Consider the following 19,336-nt stretch of genomic DNA (forward strand, 5'->3'; position numbering starts at 1 on the left):
CACTTACAAATCTTTATTTATTTTCTTTTGGTGTGGAGCTTCCAAGACGCATATAATTGAACTAAATATTATGTAATTACTTCTTTTTTGGTACAGAATATTATGTAATTACTTAATTCAGCGTGCTGAATGCTCGCCCATATTATTTTAAGTGCAACGACAATCCCACACAATTTGCATGCAAACTGCGCAGAAACAAAAGTTTGTATGTTTGCGATAATCCTTAAAAAAACAAAACGAGAAAATCAAAGTATTGTAGGGTTTGATGCCACCCCTAGAGAAGTTTTAATATCTATTCTACCTCAAAAAAAAGCTATCATCTTGGCTATACGGACTCACAGAATGCTTTTTCAAGAGTTTTTGGGATAATATACATTCCTGATTTTTTTTCCCCCTTCAATTATTAATTCACCATTATTGGAAGATAACAATACAAGTTACCCACAAAAGTATCCAACAGAAAAAAAAAAAAAGGTGCAATTCCTGCAGTATCTAGTCATTCTTCTCTCAAATTTGTGCAACCACCGAAACTTTTAGTCGTACGTTATAAATTTAAATAATTTTGTAGTGGGTTTGATATGTTAATTACTTTGTTGCAGTCGCATCGCTCCTACGCCTTGACCTTGACTTGAGTAAATACTAAAGGCGCTGAGTTTTGACCTCCAGACCATTAAATATATATATATATATATATAGTATCTTATATGCGTGCACACAAATCGTGTCTCGCATGGCATTTTTTAAGTTTTCCAATGTCACATCATTCATCTTCATCGCCTCACACGACCACATCCAATCACAGACGTTATTATAACAGTCCATTCTGCAACTCCGGCGGAGAAGTTCCCGCACTGTGCATTATTCATTCACTCATTCATCATTTTGCTGCCTTTTATTTCATGTTTTGGATGTGTGCTCTTGTACGCTCCAATCCCTCATTGCATGAAATCCGACAGTGATTCCTTTGCTGTAGGACCCCAGAGCTAGAGAGGAAGACAGAAATTTTCACATCTTTCACCATGCCTTCTCCTTCATGGCTCACAAGCCTTACTTGTTCATCTTCCTCCATGGAATTCTCTTCCTCTTCACAACTCTTACATTGGTTCTCCTTCATCCTCCTATCTCCATGTCCTCAACGAGTGTTGTTTTCCTCGGTTGATCTCTTCTTCTTGCTGATTCTTTTAGTCTTCTCCCTTCGGAAATTCTGTTATCGACCCACTTCTTCTGCTGACACCAGCTCATCCATAGCTAGACCCCTTCTGTTTGAAAAGGACTTAAACCACAAAGTTACTTCCTTTTTCCATTTTCCTCTTTTTCTAATCATTCTGTTGGCAATTGCTTACGTGGTCTTAAGCGTCTTAACCTTCACTCACACCTCTCAGACTTCATGGAAACTGATCGAAGCTCTGTTCCGGGGTTCTCAAGCAATAACCAACGTAGTGGTTGTCCTTGTGATGGTGAAAGAGAAGAAGGTTAAAGATACTAAACACCCTTTGTCACTCAGAATCTACTGGGCAGCAAATTTTGTTATTTCTTGCTTATTCGTTGCTTCGGCCATTTATCGATTGGCAAACATCGGTGCAGCAAACTTGGAGTTCAATTTGAAAATTGACGATATACTCTCGATTGTAAGTCTTCCCTTGGCTGTTTATCTATCAATAGTAGCTGTTAAAGGGTCATCGGGGATTCATGTAGTCAAAAGACCAGATTTTGATTCGAGGTCAGCAGAACCATTGTGCCAGAGGCTTCTAACGGAAGAGAATTTGAGTCCTTACGCTTATGCTTCCTTGTTCTCCAAAATGGTGTGGCTGTGGATGAACCCTCTGCTCCAAAAAGGCTACAAGTCACCTCTTAAACTTGATGATGTGCCTTCACTTCCTCCTGAGTTTCGAGCTGAAAAAATGTCAGAGCTTTTTGCGACGAATTGGCCGAAGCCAGAGGAAAGTTGCAAACATCCAGTAGGTATCACACTAGTCAGATGCTTTTGGAAACAAGTAGTTTTCACTGGCGGTCTGGCTGTCATTCGACTTGCGGTTTCCTTTGTGGGGCCAGTGCTTATTCAAAAATTTGTTGATTACACCTCATTGAAAGGAAGCCCTGCCTCCCATGGACTTGGTTTGGTATTGATCCTGCTTCTGGCTAAATCAGTTGAAGTCCTCAGTACCCACCAGTTCAATTTTCACTCTCAGAAACTGGGTATGCTAATTCGTTCCAGCCTCATCACTTCTTTATACAAAAAAGGCTTGAGATTGTCAAGCTCTGCGAGGCAGGCTCATGGGGCTGGACAGATTGTGAATTACATGGCTGTGGATGCTCAGCAGTTAACTGATATGATGTCGCAGCTGCATTGTATTTGGTTGACGCCTTTACAAATTGCAGCTGCTTTGGTTTTGATCTACTGCTATCTTGGCTTGTCCACATTTGCGGCCATGCTTGGGACCATTGCAATGTTTGCTTACGTACTACTGGGTTCAAAAAGGAACAATACTTTCTCGTACAGTATAATGGTGAATCGTGATTCCAGGATGAAGGCCATGACTAATATGCTTAATAATGTGCGTGTCATCAAGTTCCAAGCATGGGAGGAGCATTTTGGCAGCAAGATACGAAATTTTCGTGAGTTGGAGTATCATTGGATTGGGAAGTTCATGTATGCTTTTGCTACCAACATTGGGGTTCTCTGGGTTTCTCCTACTATGATAGCAGTTCTTACCTTTGGAGCAGCAATTCTTCTGGGATTTCATCTTGATGCTGGCACTGTGTTTACAGTAATGTCAGTGATCAAAATACTGCAAGAACCAGTTAGGATGTTCCCTCAAGCTCTTGTTTCCATCTCACAAGCAATCGTCTCCCTTGGGAGGTTGGATGAGTACATTAAAAGTGGGGAGTTGGATGAAAGTTCGGTAGAGAGAGTAGAAGACAATAACAGTAACGTAGCTGTGGAAATAAAAGAAGGGTCTTTCTCATGGGATGATGAAGGAGAGAAGGTGGCTCTGGAAGTTTCAGAGCTGGAAATAAAGAATGGGGCTCTCGCTGCAGTTGTTGGAACTGTTGGATCAGGAAAGTCTTCACTATTGGCTTCGGTGTTAGGGGAAATGCACAAGATCTCAGGACAGGTTTGTTTGCGCTCAATTTTACTCTCCCATTGTTGCATGCCTGACTTATGGAAGATTCCGTGGCATCATTGGTGTCCATGTTATATAAGAATCCAAATTAGGAGCAGATATAAAATTTTGTCCCTCGGAAGGCCTAAAGCCTTGTCCTTCGGGAAAAAAAAAAAAAAATCTGTAGACTAAAGCATAAAATTACGTCATTACTCTCCTAGTTTCTACTTCATTACACATTTACAAAGAAACTAGTTATTGTGTTTTTCAGATGCCATAAAAGGAATTTTATTTACATGTATCAAATTCTTATAGGTCAGAGTAGGTGGGAAAACAGCTTATGTAGCACAGACTGCGTGGATCCGGAATGCGACGATTGAAGAGAACATATTGTTTGAATTACCGATGGATAGGGAGAAATACCGGGAAACCATCAGAGTGTGTTGCCTGGAAAAGGATCTTGAGATGTTAGAACATGGAGACCAGACTGAGATTGGAGAAAGGGGTATAAACCTCAGCGGTGGCCAAAAGCAACGCGTACAACTTGCTAGAGCTGTGTATCAGGACTGTGACATCTATCTCCTTGACGATATATTTAGTGCCGTTGATGCTCAAACTGGAACCTTTATCTTTAAGGTCAGCTAGGCTTCAGCTCAACTTTCCTCAAATATTTCTATCGCTTCTTTGGCGCACACGCTTTCAATATCTTAGAGCTGTATATCATGCTCTTTTATGTTGGTTACGTACTGCTGGTCCTATAAAATGTGACGTCCGTTCGCGTAATGAATAGTCGTAACTGAGGTTCCACAATCTGGGTCAATCCAAATGATGGATCTTTTTTTGGTGTTCCTAATATAATGCTGTTTTATGAAACAACGATATGAGGTATGAAGCCCCATATAGCAGAGAGTGGGATTATATGGTGCTTAAACTTTCTAATTTATTTATTTTTCCTGACACTCAACATACGTTTTTCCTTATAAGAAATCTGGTAACGAAGGCCTATTAATAAAAAATGAAAAAAAAAAAACCTGACAACAAATACATGAAACTCAAAGTTGGGTTCATGCATAAACTGTTGGTGCCACCAATACGATGACAAATAATGAAAGGTATTGATCGGTCTAATTTGTTGCAGGAATGTGTTATGGGAGCTCTCAAGGACAAGGCAATTATCCTTGTAACCCACCAAGTTGACTTCTTGCATAATGTGGACCTCATAGCAGTACGTATACCCTCGCAAGTCTCTCAAATCTATATCTTCAACTTTTCAGCATAGTTTATTTCCACAAAAGTCATCTTACTGATGACTAGAAAACTCACGACGCAGTAGTTGTTTATGGAAAGATGCATTACTTGTATTCCATCAAAATCATCCCTTGGTATGATAACATTAATTTTCTTGAATTAAGCACGAACTAAAAATATTATGAAATAACCGACCTTATACTCAAGTTGTTTCAACTGCTAAACTTGAACTTGCGTGGTGCCAACAAAAAGGTCATGCGAGATGGGAAGATCGTGCAACGCGGAAAGTACAAAGAACTTCTGGAATCTGGCCTGGATTTTGGCGCACTTGTGGCTGCTCACGAAGCCTCTATGGAACTTGTAGAAAGGACTGACACATCTGGTTGCGCTTCTGGTCCACCTTCAAAACAAGGGGAAAGCAGTGAGAAAATAAACTCCCAAGAGGAAGACAAGTCTGATTCTGATAAGGGAACATCAAAGCTCATTGAAGATGAGGAGAAAGAAACCGGCCGAGTCAATTTCCAAGTATACAAACAATATTGCACCGAAGCATATGGATGGTGGGGAGTAGCAGTAGTCCTGCTAATGACTCTAATTTGGACTGCAGCTATGATGGCTGGAGACTACTGGCTGGCATTTGAAACTTCAAAAGATCGCTCCTTTAATCCCACTCTATTCATTGGCGTGTACGCCGGTATTGGAGTTATTTCATGCATAATGGTCATAATCAGATCGTACGTAGTAACACATTGGGGTCTAAAGACAGCTCAGAGCTTCTTCACTGGAATGCTTCAAAGTATTCTCCACGCACCAATGTCATTCTTTGATACCACTCCTTCTGGCAGAATTCTTAGTCGTGTGAGTCTACAACTTCCTTCAACTTCTAATATTTGCTAGGAAACAAGATGAGCTTGCATTCTCCATAATAAAAATGCTGTTGGACTTACTATCTTTTGTCTTGGGCTTGTGTAGATGTCTGCGGATCAACTCTTTATCGATATAGTAATTCCGATGTTCATCGGCATGGTCATGATGACGTACCTCTCATTACTTAGCATCTTCTTCGTCACTTGCCAAAATGCTTGGGAGATTGTCTTCCTTATTCTTCCATTGATTTGGCTCAACAACTGGTACCGGGTAGGATACATGAACTGACCTGTTGATTTATTTGTGCAGAATTTGCCGAGGTACTACAGAATTTTTAAGTTTATTCAACCCGTGAACTTGATTTTGTACTTTGCAGAAATATTACCTTGCATCTTCTCGGGAATTGACTCGGCTTGATTCTATTGCAAAAGCTCCTGTGATTCATCAATTTTCAGAGACCATTTCTGGTGTCATGACAATCCGTGGCTTTAGGAAACAAGGCGCATTTTGTGAGGAAAATATAAATAGGGTGAATGCAAACTTGAGGATGGAATTCCACAACAATGGATCATATGAATGGCTTGCTTTCCGCTTAGACCTGCTTGGAGTGGTTTTCCTTTGCATTGCCACAATGCTTATGATCTTTTTGCCAAGTGCTATCATGAAGCCAGGTACATCCTCAGGGCTCATCTTCTTTTTTTTTTTTTAAGTTCTTTTTTAAGCTGAAGGCCTCATCATGGTTAAGATGCAAGAATTTTTATTGGCAACAACAATGGTCTCTCAGCGAAGTGATGCCATTTTGGTATTGCAGAATATGTTGGTTTGTCTCTATCCTATGGCCTGACTCTGAGTGGTGTTATGGCAATTTCCGTAACTTTGACTTGCCAAGTTGAGAACAAAATGGTTTCAGTCGAAAGAATAAAGCAGTTCTCCAATATTACACCAGAATCTCCATGGAGAATCCCTGATGGCCTTCCACCGCACAATTGGCCCACTCATGGCTGCATCAAGTTACAGGATTTGCAGGTAAACTCCACCCAAATCAGTTTGGACTTGGGAGCCATTTGAAACCTTTATATGACACTTGCCTGTTACACTATCTGTACAATATTACTATTGTATAGACATCAATTAAGATTAGAGTAAACTATAGCATCTCCAGTTATGTGTAAATATGGCGAGCAGGTTCGGTATCGGCCAAATACACCGCTCATTCTGAAGGGAATCACGCTAAGCATTCAAGGAGGAGAGAAGATTGGGATAGTAGGGCGTACTGGGAGTGGGAAATCAACGCTAGTGCAGGTGTTATTCAGACTGGTTGAGCCTTCGTATGGGAAAATAGTGATCGATGGCATCAACATTTGCACCCTGGGACTTCATGATCTCAGGTCTCGCTTTGGTATCATTCCACAAGAGCCTGTTCTCTTTGAAGGAACTGTAAGAAGCAACATAGACCCAAATGAATTGTATTCCGATGAAGAAATCTGGAAGGTATTAATCACACCCAGCATAATTTAATATGTTCTTATGACATTCTTCATTGCATGACATGTTCGAGCTTTGTTGAAGCAGAGCCTCGAGCGGTGCCAACTGAAGGACGTAGTGGCTGCAAAGACCGAGAAACTGGATGCTTCAGGTCTCGATCCTCTCAGCAATTAATCTTAATTCAATGTGATTGTATTATTTAGTTGAGAGGTAGATGATGATGATGATGGTAGTAGTAATTATAATAATAGCATGGGGATGAATTTTGCAGTGGTGGATGGCGGAGACAATTGGAGTGTGGGGCAGAGGCAGCTGTTATGTTTGGGAAGGGTAATGCTGAAACGCAGCCAAATACTATTCATGGATGAGGCAACAGCATCAGTTGATTCCCAAACTGATGCTGTAATTCAGAAGATCATCCGGGAGGACTTTAAAAAATGTACCATTCTCAGTGTTGCTCACAGAATACCCACTGTTATGGATTGTGATAGGGTTCTGGTTATAGATGCAGGTAATCATCTGGCACTGCTGTCTACTGCAACAGTTTTGTTCAGTCATATAAGCATAAACTAATCGCGTCTGTATCTTGACAGGATATGCAAAGGAATTTGATAGGCCGGAGAGATTGCTGGAAAGGCCCTCACTTTTTGGTGCATTGGTCCAGGAGTACTCTAACAGATCATGTTAGTTATGAATCCTCTTTAATCATTATGCATGCTTTGACTCTGCCAGCGCGCCACATTCATGTTTCTTTGAATAAGCTGCCAATGTCGGAGACATCATCAGTCTGCAGTTTTGCTAGGACGATGGTATTCAGGGATCCAAATTATCGCCCAAGGTGTTAAGTTTCTTACAATTCATTAACCGGCAGAACTAAAGAAAGATGAAATGTAAGACAAACTTTTGTTACAGTCTCCTAGGATGGGGCCACTAACTTTCAACCTGTCAGGCAAAGGACCGCCCTTGTTATCCATGCTTCTTCTTATCCCATGTCTTGTGCCGCATTATTACTCGCAGAATGTTTTGGTTCTGAATCCCATTCGGTGTTTAACCTTTTTACATAGTCACGAGAGGCTGATGTGACGTATAACACTCTACAGACAGTAAATAAAATCACTACTTACAGCGTCGAAGTTATCTAGAAGACATGCAACGATTTTGAGTGACAAGTAACTGGCTACCTACAATTTTCAAACTAAAATTACGTGACGAAAAACAGGTAAGATGAACCCCAGTGTATGTTTGTGGTGTGTGAAAGCTTAAAGCGAGGGTTGTATGCTTGAAACAATATAACTCACTCTTGACAAAAATAGTTTTCGTTGGCACAAAAAAAAAAAGGCACCGCTCGAGAAAGAGGAGGAGGAGGAGGAGAAGAAAAGAAAGAGAGGAAGAAACAAGTGGATGTTATATTTCTGTAGTTTCATTTTTCCTGTGCCGCCCTCAAACTAACGTCACAGGGGCGCACATTCATACATTGCTTCAACTTGGCAACTGCATGGGGACCACCATCATATCACTAGCGACAAATTTACATGTAAGGCAATTTACTTTGAATATCCGACAAATGATTTGTTTATTATTTTAAAAAAAAATCGCTAACAAGCATGTGAAAAATTACATTTGATGACATACAACTCGGTGTTGAATAACAGAAACCGAGTCTCTTAGCGAGGTACTCTTTTTCTACTTAGTATCTCCTGTTCCTTTAGTCGGTGTTGGAATCTCGCAAGACGAGCTTGAAGACTAACCAGACTAGCTGCTTTGCGAGAGAGCACAAAGCTCAGTTGGGCTACGTAGTTATCAATAAGGCTTCCTGGTTGGTCCACTTCTGCCAATAGCTTCATTTCCTGAGAAACCAGAAGGAATAATTAGATAAGCACCAACATCAGCAGGACACAGCAGCCAGTAATAACATGCCAAGGTAAACCAACACCCCCCCCCGGGGGGGTGGGGGGCCCCAAAAAAAAAAAGTAATATTTTGAAAATGCCATGCCAATTTAGTAATTTCTCAGAGATGTTCAACAAGGTATTAATAATAGGGGAGATTTTCTAGTATGAGAATCCAAGGGAAAAGGCACGGAGCAGCATTCATTAAGAATCCTGCAGCATTTCAAAAGGTTCTCCACTGGTTTGATGTGCCTGTCTAATACTATATAAAGACGAGACGGATGCATAACTTTCGAAAACTGTTGGCAATAGCTTAAGACGAGAGGAATTATACGCCTTTAACTTTTCTATTTGATGATACATGACAAGCAATTACTACAGACTCATCTGGTTATAAGAAAAAGCAACCACTTACTTCGCGAACAATCTCCATCGTGTCCTCTATTTCTTTCCTATGAGCAGCAATCAATGCCTCTTCCTCCTGCAAAATTAAATTAAGATTTTAACAGAAAGCATGGATGAGTTTTGCATTCAACCGAACATTGGCAAAGAAAGAGTAATTCCACTTAGTTGAACCTCAAGTATTGCATTGATATTCCCATCAGGAGATAATTCCATTTCAGATTGCCTAGATCCAATAGTAGTTGTGCTATAATTCCCAGTGGTCTGCTGCTTGGAGTTTGCTGTCGAGAGATCAGGACCATTAGCATCCCTTTTCAGCCAGTTTGTAGATCTTTCTGGCTTCTCTTTAGGTTTTCTACGAGGAGGAGATACTTTCTGAACTTTGTCATCTATATCAATTGTGGTTTGAGAATAAGAGTTCATCTTCTGATTGCTGATAGCATCACTAACAGAATTCTTCACTTCAGACCTTTCCCTCTCCATTGAAGCAGAAGCCACGCCTTTCTCCTCTCGCCCATTGAACATATAACTAGATGGAAGATTTGAAGGCTGTTTGTCAACGTCAGCAGCAGAGCTGTATAAACGAACTTCCTTGTCCACCAATCTTCTGCCTATATCCATTGTTTTCACCTCTTGACGCTGATCATTGACGTCCTCTGAACAAGCACTTGCTGGAACTGATATGGAAGAAACCTCCTTATATGTTTGTGGTACAGGATTTGAGGCCAGATCCTTCCTGGGATTTCCACTTTTTGATAGACTTTTAACCCTGCTCATATTTAATGACCAATCACTTAAAAAATACAGACAAGAACAATGTAGGGAACTGCCCAGTCATTAACTTGTTGCAGTCAATACTATGGGGAAGTACATACCGATCTGCATATCTTAATGTATTGAGTGTGTGTTCACAAGATCCAGCATTTGGAGATATACAAGATATCATAACAGTCTTGGAATTGCCAACAAATGAGTCACGAAGCACCTCTGTGAGTTTGCTTCCACGAAATGGAATATGAATCTGGTCATTATCCAGGGCACGAATGCACTCCTTCAGAGCCAAAAGGCTCTTGTTGATTTCTGCCCCCTCGATCCTGAAGAGTAAATAATGCATAACGTTGTATCATGAAGAGATTTGTTACTATATAAAGCAAGTGGAAACAGACAGGAAGTAATGCCTATCCTTGTTTACACCAATTGCAAGAAAACGGCGTTAATTTTTTCTTTTTGCTTTTTTTTGGGGGGGGGGGGGGACATATGCAAATCAATTCCATATAGCAACGCTAGTGGTAGTTGCTTTTTTGACAAAAGGGAAAAATTAATCAGATATTTTTGTTAAAAGTAGAAAAAGTACCGAGTTTGACGGTCATTGTCAGTGGTGTCAGCACCTCTTTCACTTCCAGCAAGATCAATAAACGAAATTTTCCCCACAACCTTCCCAATTTTTGCCTCATTTCCATCATTGTTCCGTTTACTCTCTTTCACCTCACTGTGCTTCTTCACAGCCAATTGTAAGATAGCATGTGACCTGGAGGACTCTTCATTAGCACCAGTGGATCCTGTACTTCTGGCAGCATTCCCTTTCTCAATGAATTCTTTGACAATTTGTACATCAGAAACTTCAAATTCTTGCAACCCTACAATGCAAACTTGTTGTCGTCCATCTTCTCTCATGCAAAGTTTTCTATTCAAAGAAAAACAAAAAAAATCATGCAACAATTCATTAACAGTTTATAGCCAAAAGTGCGCACAGCTTACAGATCAATGCATTCTAAAAGAAAAGGATAAATGTCTATGCATTTTGGCTGACGAAAATGGATATTGATTCATGAACACGCACATAAACAAGAAATAGAAAAATGCACGCTTATGCTAGATATTGAAGTGATTAAAGTGACTTGGGTAAATAGGTTGACACCTTGGTTCAAAAGTTAAAAACGTCATATTCTAATTAATTTCCTCATCACAAAACTGAAGTGGTCATTTCGATACAAGATCTTAAAGGCACCCTGAATGCTTGAATACAAGCTGTAATATCACCTTCATCAAAATTATCTGTGTATTTAATCAAGTACAGCAAGTGTGTTAATATGAACAATCGAATCATAATAAAATATTTCAAAAAACGATACATAAGAAATACTCACTTTCTGTCACTCAGAAGATCAAAGAGTTTTCCACCATATATCTCAAAGTAGCTAAGCCACAATTTAAACCTCTGGTTTTGGTAAACAGGCTGATGCAACAGTCTAACAAGGTCTTCCACAGCTCGGAGTGGTAACGGTTGCATTGTGTAGGTTTTACCACTTCCTGAAAGAAGAACACTAAGAATTACATGCATAAATGAAACTTTGAGAAACAAAGAACATCAGTTGAAAGGGATGACAAGTTTATATAGTTCCAACCGTTACAAATTCCTTTTTAAAAAGTGCATAATCTGTTTGAAAGTCAGATTGACAGTTCGCACCATGCATCACGTGTAACCGCATCTACCATCAAATACAATCACCTCCTCAGTTTAGGTAAAGGCTATTAATAGCCTTCCAACGGGTTACGTCATTTATGAAAATCTAAAATGTTAAATAAATTGGTCCACATAAAACACACTTGTCAGAAACACAATTGAGCGAGCCTCCTTGCTTTCTGTTTCCACTGAGGCTCAATGCAAATTGCTCAGTTACTGAACACATCTATAACCAGTAACGACTCCTTAGATGCATAACATGCCACCAGGACATAACAAGAATTGGGGGGATAGTCATGCATGGATAGATAATACTGCAGAGTTACAATGATTTCAATGCAAAATCAGATACCAATGGCAATTATAATGGGCTGTATTTAGTATACGAAGAGGACTTAAGAGATTCTTCACCTGTCTGACCATAAGCAAAACACGTTGCCTTGGTACGCTGAAAGATTGTAGGAATAATTGGCTCCACTGTTTCCCGATACACCTGTTTTGGTGCAAAGCATGCAAATTGTGATTCAATCTAACTAACCAAAACCAAGAAGACAAGGAGAAGCAATGGATTGTAAATGCAGTAAATGCCAGCAACAGTTATCAAGACAAATGACAATCAAGAAGACCATATTATAATGACAGTAAACTAAATCTTTGGCAACAGCTTCCTTACCTCATCATTCGTAACATGCTCATCAAGAACAGCATCAAAACAAAACTCATGCTTCTCTACATAAGCTGTCAAATCAACCTTACAGGACAGAGAAACAATCTAATCTTAGAACAGCAGAAGAATTAAAATATCACCCAAAAAAAAAAACATTACTATTTTCTGTGTCAAGCAATTATCATCTAGCTGCATGGTTTTGATAGTTTGCTTCACAAAATCAAACCTTTAGTTTGGGCTCATGGACAGTCAAATATGCTTTGTCATACACAGTTACAATATCATCCTCCTTCTTAGCAAGCTCCTTCTTGTTTAAAGGTCTTTTGCGGACCTAAAACAAACATTAAGAACATATATTTCAAAACTTAGAGAAGAATAACTATTATTATAATTAAAATTATAACTATTTCAGTATAACCAAAAAAATATATAATTATTAATATTTCAAATTCCAAATGCTCATGAATTAAAAATTGAATTTTGTAATGTTCAATTATGGAATTTTTAATTAAAGTTCATTTTGCCAATTAATGTCTCAACAAAAATGCTGTAAATTTTGGTGAACTATTATCCAGGGAGAATAATGGCGAAACTAGCAGCAGCAATAGCTGTTTTTGTTGCTGTTGTAGAAATATATCATCCGAGCCCTCACTATAGCCTAACAACCATGATGAACTTCAAAATCAACTATTAAATTTAATCCAAACTAATCAAACTACAAAGAAAAAGAAAATACTGCTATGCGAGCATCATATCTGAAACAAGTCGATTTTTTTTTTTTCCCCCTGACAAGAAGTCAATTTTTTCATATAAGAAAAGTTAACCGAAGGAAGACTCAAGTAATTAAGAAACATAGATGATGTCATCCAATAAAACGTACCACCACTCGAATCTTTGCAACATTATTTTCCCTTGCATTATTGTCTTTTTCATTCGTTGGTAATGAAACTGATGCATCTACATCTTCTCCTCTTTCTTGCTTGCTGTTTACCGGATTGAAACTGTCTTCAACTACTCTAGCACCTCCAGGCATGAAGGGCGATGCTTCAAAAGGTTCTGAAATAACATGCTGACAAGAGAAGAAATCAGAACCAAAACAAAATATGCAAGTGCAGACACTTAAACTACCTGCGTGAGAAGAAATAACAATAATAAATTCAGAAATGGATGGGCACAATGAGCATTGCTGGGATGTAATAAAACCATCCATGGGCTTATCCGTAGCATGCCAGTGGTGCCTTGCTCAATAGGATTGGGTGTTTCTCATTCCTACCATTTTCAATCACACCAAAAAAAAAAAAAAAACTGAGGAAAAAAAATTCCCCGTCCTTCTCCTAAAACTAACAGCTTTAACTGTTTCTACCAAGTAGTTCTTAACATCGTATCAAAGCCCCCCCCCCCCCCAAACAAGTGGGCAGAAGATTGATCCCGATACCTCAGACAAGAGATAAACAGCACTGTACCAAAATATGAATCATACCTCAGATAAAAGCTCTGTATCATCCATTGCATGAAGATCCAAGAGCCCAGCTCCAAAATCCCCCCTGAACTCGGGAGAAAAAAACCCATCGGATGCAGGTACTCCACCAAAACTTTGGGCAGAGGGTGTATACGGCTCTGAACCAGATTCCCCATTAAAATTGAGGTTTCTCATCAACTTAAAGAGCCTCTGCTTTTCTTCAGCCGATTGTGCCCCATAACCCTGCAATAATACAATTAGATTGAAAAATTGAAAGAGGGGGTAAACGAGTATGATCTTTTTTCAAAGGGGAAAAAAATCGACAGAGAAGACAACAATTTACCAGTGCGTTACAAATGAGAATGTAAAGAAATTCTATTTCCGCAAAATGAGTACCTGCATTAGAAGGTTGGGGAGGAGGCGATGATCGATACCATTAGAAGCCAACGGAGAGGCCAGATGCTGCAAACCGGCGGACTGCAACCACCGAGCCATGACCGCATCACCCGCATCACCGGCAGGCCCTGCATTGTGCAAAGGCCCACTGCCAGCGTGGTCATACAGAGCAGTCGCCGCAGCATTGCTCTGCTGCATCTGGCCACCCATGTGGCGCTGGGAACGTCGTTGGGGCGCCAATTTTCAAGATCTGTTTATGCACAACCTTCACCCAAAAAAATATTGCCAACACAAATCATAAAAAGGGAAAAGTAAAATACACATCAAACGAAGTCCGAAGGAAATTAGGAATACTCACAACTGAAGGGAAAATGGAATTCAATGAGGAGCATGAAAGTGATGCTCGAAACAGAATCCACCAAATCTGCGATTCAACTGAGTCAAGTTTCAGAATTTAACCGAAAACTCCATGAGGTACAGCCCCAGGGAGGGGGGAGGGTGTTAAATTTAATCAATTATGCGTACATTAAATAACGTACGCAGTGAAAACGAGGAGCGCAGTATGAATGGGATCGAGATCAGCGGTTCGAGATTAGTAGGATTGCGATCAGATCTGAAAGCAGATGAAAAGGAGAAGCCCCAAATCAATTAAGATAGCCGGACGCTCTCCTAATTTCGCTTCGTGTGTATCCCAGTGAAGAAGAAATGGGTTTGGCGATAATGGCAGGGCTTCCACGAGAGTACGCCTTCAAGGATATACTTTGAGGAAATGTGAGAATCTGTCGCGGAAAAATTACTAGAGATAATATTTTCAAAATTATTAAACGGCTACGGCGAACTTCGGGCCTTTTTTGAAAGACCCATATGCCCTCGCTGTTGCTGCTAATTTCCAGTTGCGTCTAATCAAAAACCGGCTCACGGGTTTGAATTTAAAAGGCGTTTAGAAGCATCTAAAAACACTTTTCAGAATCACTTTTTAATAAAACGAGATAAACTTCTCCACATATTTACTTTATACACCATAAAAGTACTTTTAAAATCATGTTTTTGATTCTATCTAAACACCTCTTTAATCACCAAGCATTTAATCATGTATTTAATATTTAATAATTTAATTAACATCAGCGTTAATTAATTGTTATCATTATAGATAGGGGTGGAAATAGGCCAGGCGGCTTGTCAGGGGCCTGTGGCCTGGCCTGTAAGTGGCCTGGCCTGGCCTGGCCTATTTCCAAATTAAAATAGGCTCAGGCCTTTTTAAAGGCCTATTTCTCTTAAAAGGCCAGGCCCATGCTCTTTAATAAGCCTGTTAAGCCTGTTAGGCGGCCTGGGCCTGTTATATTTTTTTTAAAAATATTATAATTATAAAGTTATAATTAACTTTTTAAAAATAATACCATGTTTTGATTAATATTGTAATATGCCTAATACCACACTTTTATCCTGAATAAGACCATGTTTGGATTACTCTTCAATATACCTTGGATGATGATTTCTATAATATGCACTTTGTTATTCATTCAAATCCTACTGCCCGATGATGATTTCTTGTTTGTCATTTTTGACTTTTATTTACCTATACAAAACTACTTAGTTTTTCTAACGCACATCACCAACAATTGACAATAGAAATAACCCCTCTATGAATTTGATTTCTGTTTATCCCTTGTATTGTGACCATTTTAACTACATCTTCTCCTCAAGTTATTAAATATTTTTCACTTAAATAATATAATTTGAAACATGAACAACAAAATAATATACTACCATTTGAATATTAAATATTTTTCACTTAAATATTTTAGATAATTTTATGTTTGTATTTTATATAATTTGGATTGAGTTATTATAATGTTGAGTTGATTTAAATATGTTTAAAATATTTTTAAAAAAATGCAGGCTTCTTAACAGGTTTCAGGCCAGGCCAGGCTTTTACACAGGCCAAGCTCAGGCTGAATATAAGGCCTGTCACAGGCCACAGGCCAGGCTCAGGCCAACAGGCTTCAATACAGGCCTGGCCTGTTAGGCGTAAAGCCAGGCCTGGCCTGGCCTGTTTCCACCCCTAATTATAGAGTATCATTTTTAGTAATAGTAATAATTAAGGAAATATAATGAGAATTAACTAATTGCAACGACGCGCATAATGTAACAATTTGAAGGTGAGAGAAATGGCGAGGATCAAAAAGTCAAAACAAGGGGACGGAGAATGAATGAACCTTATCAAAGGACCGCGTCCATGTTTTGCTACTCCATGTGTGGTTATGCAGTAACTTTAATCATTACGAAGGTTAACCCATCATAATCTAATATTAGCTCTCTTCATTCCCCCGAAGTTGCAAGAAAATCTCCTGTGCTTTCATCCACGTAAATCATTAAAGGGAACGGAACAAATCAGTTTTGGCAGAGACGGTTAACATCGTGGGAATGGCAAATGAACGTAATTTGACGGCTAATCCAAGGGCATTCAAGTACATGAACGTTTATTAGATTTTTAATAGATATTATAAAGTAGTATTTTATAATAATTAACTGGTAAGCTGGGACCACGTGGATGGCTTCTCTGGGACGGCAATTTAGGCCGTATCCATCCCTGAGGTTGAGGGTATCTTCCAAAGTCATAGTTTCCCTTTAAGTTATTCATGCTTACGTGGATTCCTTTCTCTGTTATCATGTTTTGCTTTGTGTTCATCTCTCCAAATTTCTCTTTTTGACCTGAATCTCTCCAAATCCTTTTTATAATTTCATAAACACCTTGTTCGATATTTCAGTATGAATTTTAATTTTTACATGGGTTCCTTAGAATATCTGTAGTCATGCTGTAAGTTAAGAAGAAAATCAATTTTTATAATATTTTACTGTTATACCCAGGGAAAAAAAAAAGAAGTTAAAGTTCCCTCTGTGCTCAAGCACATGAACACAGTTTCCTTCCTCTGGAAATAAATTGTGATTGCGAGCATTGTTTTGTTGGCCACCCCCTGACCTCAAAGCCAAACAAGTCACAGATATGCAACATCTTTGGTTATTTCTCTTATTAATTAATTCCATTCTGCTCTTTTAAGAGAGCTAAAATACAGACACTGCAATTATGATTCCAGTGGAGAGGCGATGTTATGCTCTGCTTTTCATTTTAAAAAAGAAAAAAGGAGAGAGAGAGAGAGGAACATGAATAAAGAATCTGTTGGGAAGGGTACCAATTGACTAGTTTATAAAGATGCTTCATAAATTTCATACCCCTTTGCCCTGTCCCATACTATTTCACAATGAATGCCTCACAAAGCAAAACTCCAAATTAATGTCCAAAATTAAAATGAGGATTTCCGGCTCTCATAATTGATCAACACTTGGTAGAAGTGAGTATTGCCTCTCACGCCCAACACGACATCTTACCCATTTTTGTATGATAATGGACAATGAATCCTTATCATACTTAGGTGATCAGTAGACACGGCTCTAATTAACAACACCTCACCAGTAGTGTACTTTATGTTAATATATAATGAATCTGTATATGATGACGACACCGCTGCGCTGCTTAATATAATGATTCTGTAATATTATATTATTATATTCCCAGTGTCCTCCTTGTTGTCTCTTGCTTTTCTTTGCTTCATCCGTTGAAGGTCAATGAGCAAAAGTCAGTGATATAAAATACCCTTTCGAAACCCATATTTGGATAAAGCATGTGTTTTTAAATCACCAAACGTGGGGATTTTTTTTTTTCCCTCCAAATGAATTGAATATATATATGTATAAAGGGTGTTTTGTTGTGATCATGGTGGGGTATGGAAGGAGAATAAAGGAGGTGGATTTCAGAGGATGGCTGCTGGTTTCTTTGTTTTTGAAAGTGTGCCTAACTTGCTGTCATACTCATACCTTGCGGTGCACTTCTGTTGGAACAAAAGCGATTGCTTTTGCTTAAAGCATGAGAGCATTTGAGATCCAACTAATACAAACCACTGATCTTGAATTAAAGCTTGAATCTTTTTTTTTTTAATTGACCAAAATTAACTCCCTGGTCATTCCCAAACGTTCTTCCACAATTCAAATTAAATTGATAACATGGCTCCTGTAGGCCCCCCCCCCAAAAAAAAGAAGCCTTTTTTCCGTTCCCCATGGATTTGTCCCTAGTTTCATCCCCTTAATCAGCTTTTTTATCAATTCCATATGTTAACCACACCCCCACCAATATAATTTAAACGTATAATACAACAAGGACACGAGGCACTCACACATACGTCGCATTGATCTTACCATCTTGGTCCTTTTCTTCTTCTTCTTCTTTTTAGTGACAAGGAACTAATCAAAAACAAACAAGAACAGCCAAATAATGCTGGTAGCTTGAAGAGTCTCCTAAGCCTAATCACCAGACAAGACATGACCTATGCAAACTGCTCATTTTGCTATGTTAGTCCTTTTCTTCAGCTTCTTTGTTATGACAAACCAAATTAGCGCAGCTGTCACGTAGAAGGGCTCAAAGGAACTTTGGGATAAGATGCAGACTAGTCATCGTTATTTTTTTCCCTTGCATTAACATTTAATTATGCTCGCCTTCTCTATGACCTTGATTTTATCCATTACAAACCATAGGGTTTTTTTTTTTTTCCTTTTTTCTTTTCCCTTTTTTGGGTTAAAATCTCAAGTCTTTATGCGAGTGGTAGCTTGTGCAACGTCATTTTGAGTTCACCGCAAGTTTAAGGTTAAGATAGCATGATTATCACAATTTTGAAATGATTAAATTGACATAATAGTGATGTCATGGCAACCAAACTATTCGACTAAAATTTGATGAAAATATAGAGCATCTCCCTCGGCTTCAGTCACGGTGATCGTTCAAGGGAAGTTAAGTGAATTTTTTTTTTCCGTCAAAGAATTATAGGCATCTGTGGAAAATAAGAGAGATTAAGTCGACTACAAACACATCAAATAAAAAATTAATATTTTCAAATAAAACACTCAATTATAGTTACGTGTTTTCTTTTAAACGACAAATTTATATTATTTATCTACTCCTCCGGTCCATAATATAGGACCCAATTATTGAATTAACTTTAATCTTAAATATAAGACTCATTTCTCATATTTATCAATTTTCTCTAAATTACCCCTATAGATACTCCCTCAACCATAATCAAGTAAGAGAGGAAGAGTGGGTATTAAGAAAAATAATTATGGTATTTTAGGACAAACGTGTCATATTTCTTATAATTAACTAACTTACCTAACTTCCTTAATTTAATCAAATTAGTTAAATAGGTCTTATATTAAGGAACGGAGGAGTATAATTGGATTAATTAAACTGTCCATATTTGATTATTTACCCACCCAATATTTAAAACAATCAATATATATTAAACGTT

General features: G+C 38.6%; 2 protein-coding genes across 4 annotated transcripts; one reads left to right on the forward strand and one right to left on the reverse strand.

The window, feature by feature from the left end:
* The first annotated feature begins 845 nt into the window (after positions 1 to 845).
* Positions 846 to 7,488, forward strand: LOC114742950 (ABC transporter C family member 14). The gene is made up of 11 exons (XM_028931179.1): positions 846 to 3,116; positions 3,420 to 3,740; positions 4,243 to 4,329; positions 4,605 to 5,210; positions 5,325 to 5,489; positions 5,596 to 5,890; positions 6,031 to 6,245; positions 6,405 to 6,710; positions 6,792 to 6,855; positions 6,976 to 7,215; positions 7,298 to 7,488. The coding sequence occupies exons 1-11, from the start codon at positions 1,020 to 1,022 to the stop codon at positions 7,390 to 7,392; spliced, it is 4,491 nt and encodes a 1,496-aa protein (XP_028787012.1). The 5' UTR covers positions 846 to 1,019; the 3' UTR covers positions 7,393 to 7,488.
* A 602-nt stretch (positions 7,489 to 8,090) lies between these two features.
* On the reverse strand, positions 8,091 to 14,718 carry LOC114742927 (kinesin-like protein KIN-13A). 3 transcript variants are annotated; one of them, XM_028931154.1, is made up of 14 exons: positions 14,519 to 14,718; positions 14,338 to 14,403; positions 13,980 to 14,244; positions 13,605 to 13,826; positions 13,005 to 13,193; positions 12,351 to 12,455; positions 12,131 to 12,208; positions 11,869 to 11,950; positions 11,141 to 11,303; positions 10,348 to 10,677; positions 9,869 to 10,087; positions 9,168 to 9,762; positions 9,007 to 9,072; positions 8,091 to 8,551 (listed from the first exon to the last, which is right to left on the reverse strand). In XM_028931154.1, the coding sequence occupies exons 3-14, from the start codon at positions 14,187 to 14,189 to the stop codon at positions 8,369 to 8,371; spliced, it is 2,442 nt and encodes an 813-aa protein (XP_028786987.1). In that variant the 5' UTR covers positions 14,190 to 14,244; positions 14,338 to 14,403; positions 14,519 to 14,718; the 3' UTR covers positions 8,091 to 8,368. The 3 variants fall into 3 exon arrangements, with proteins under 3 accessions (XP_028786987.1, XP_028786989.1, XP_028786988.1); XM_028931156.1 differs by having other exon boundaries at positions 14,338 to 14,414; XM_028931155.1 differs by having other exon boundaries at positions 14,505 to 14,718.
* Between the last annotated feature and the right edge of the window lie 4,618 nt (positions 14,719 to 19,336).

Source organism: Neltuma alba, unplaced genomic scaffold (genome assembly GCF_004799145.2).
Source record: "Neltuma alba isolate B1F8T4 unplaced genomic scaffold, ASM479914v2 tig00003893_pilon, whole genome shotgun sequence".
Taxonomy (NCBI): Eukaryota; Viridiplantae; Streptophyta; class Magnoliopsida; order Fabales; family Fabaceae; genus Neltuma; species Neltuma alba.

Bases quoted from the DNA above. Each gene is read 5' to 3' on its own strand.
- LOC114742950 (XM_028931179.1), top strand. From the start codon at position 1,020: ATGCCTTCTCCTTCATGGCTCACAAGCCTTACTTGTTCATCTTCCTCC. The intron at 4,330-4,604 runs GTACGTATACCC...GCCAACAAAAAG, and splicing joins ATAATGTGGACCTCATAGCA to GTCATGCGAGATGGGAAGAT. The intron at 6,856-6,975 runs GTCTCGATCCTC...TGAATTTTGCAG, and splicing joins CGAGAAACTGGATGCTTCAG to TGGTGGATGGCGGAGACAAT.
- LOC114742927 (XM_028931154.1), bottom strand. From the start codon at position 14,189: ATGGGTGGCCAGATGCAGCAGAGCAATGCTGCGGCGACTGCTCTGTAT. The intron at 13,194-13,604 runs GTATGATTCATA...TTCTCTTGTCAG, and splicing joins ATACAGAGCTTTTATCTGAG to CATGTTATTTCAGAACCTTT. The intron at 8,552-9,006 runs GTAAGTGGTTGC...CTGGTTTCTCAG, and splicing joins CGATGGAGATTGTTCGCGAA to GAAATGAAGCTATTGGCAGA.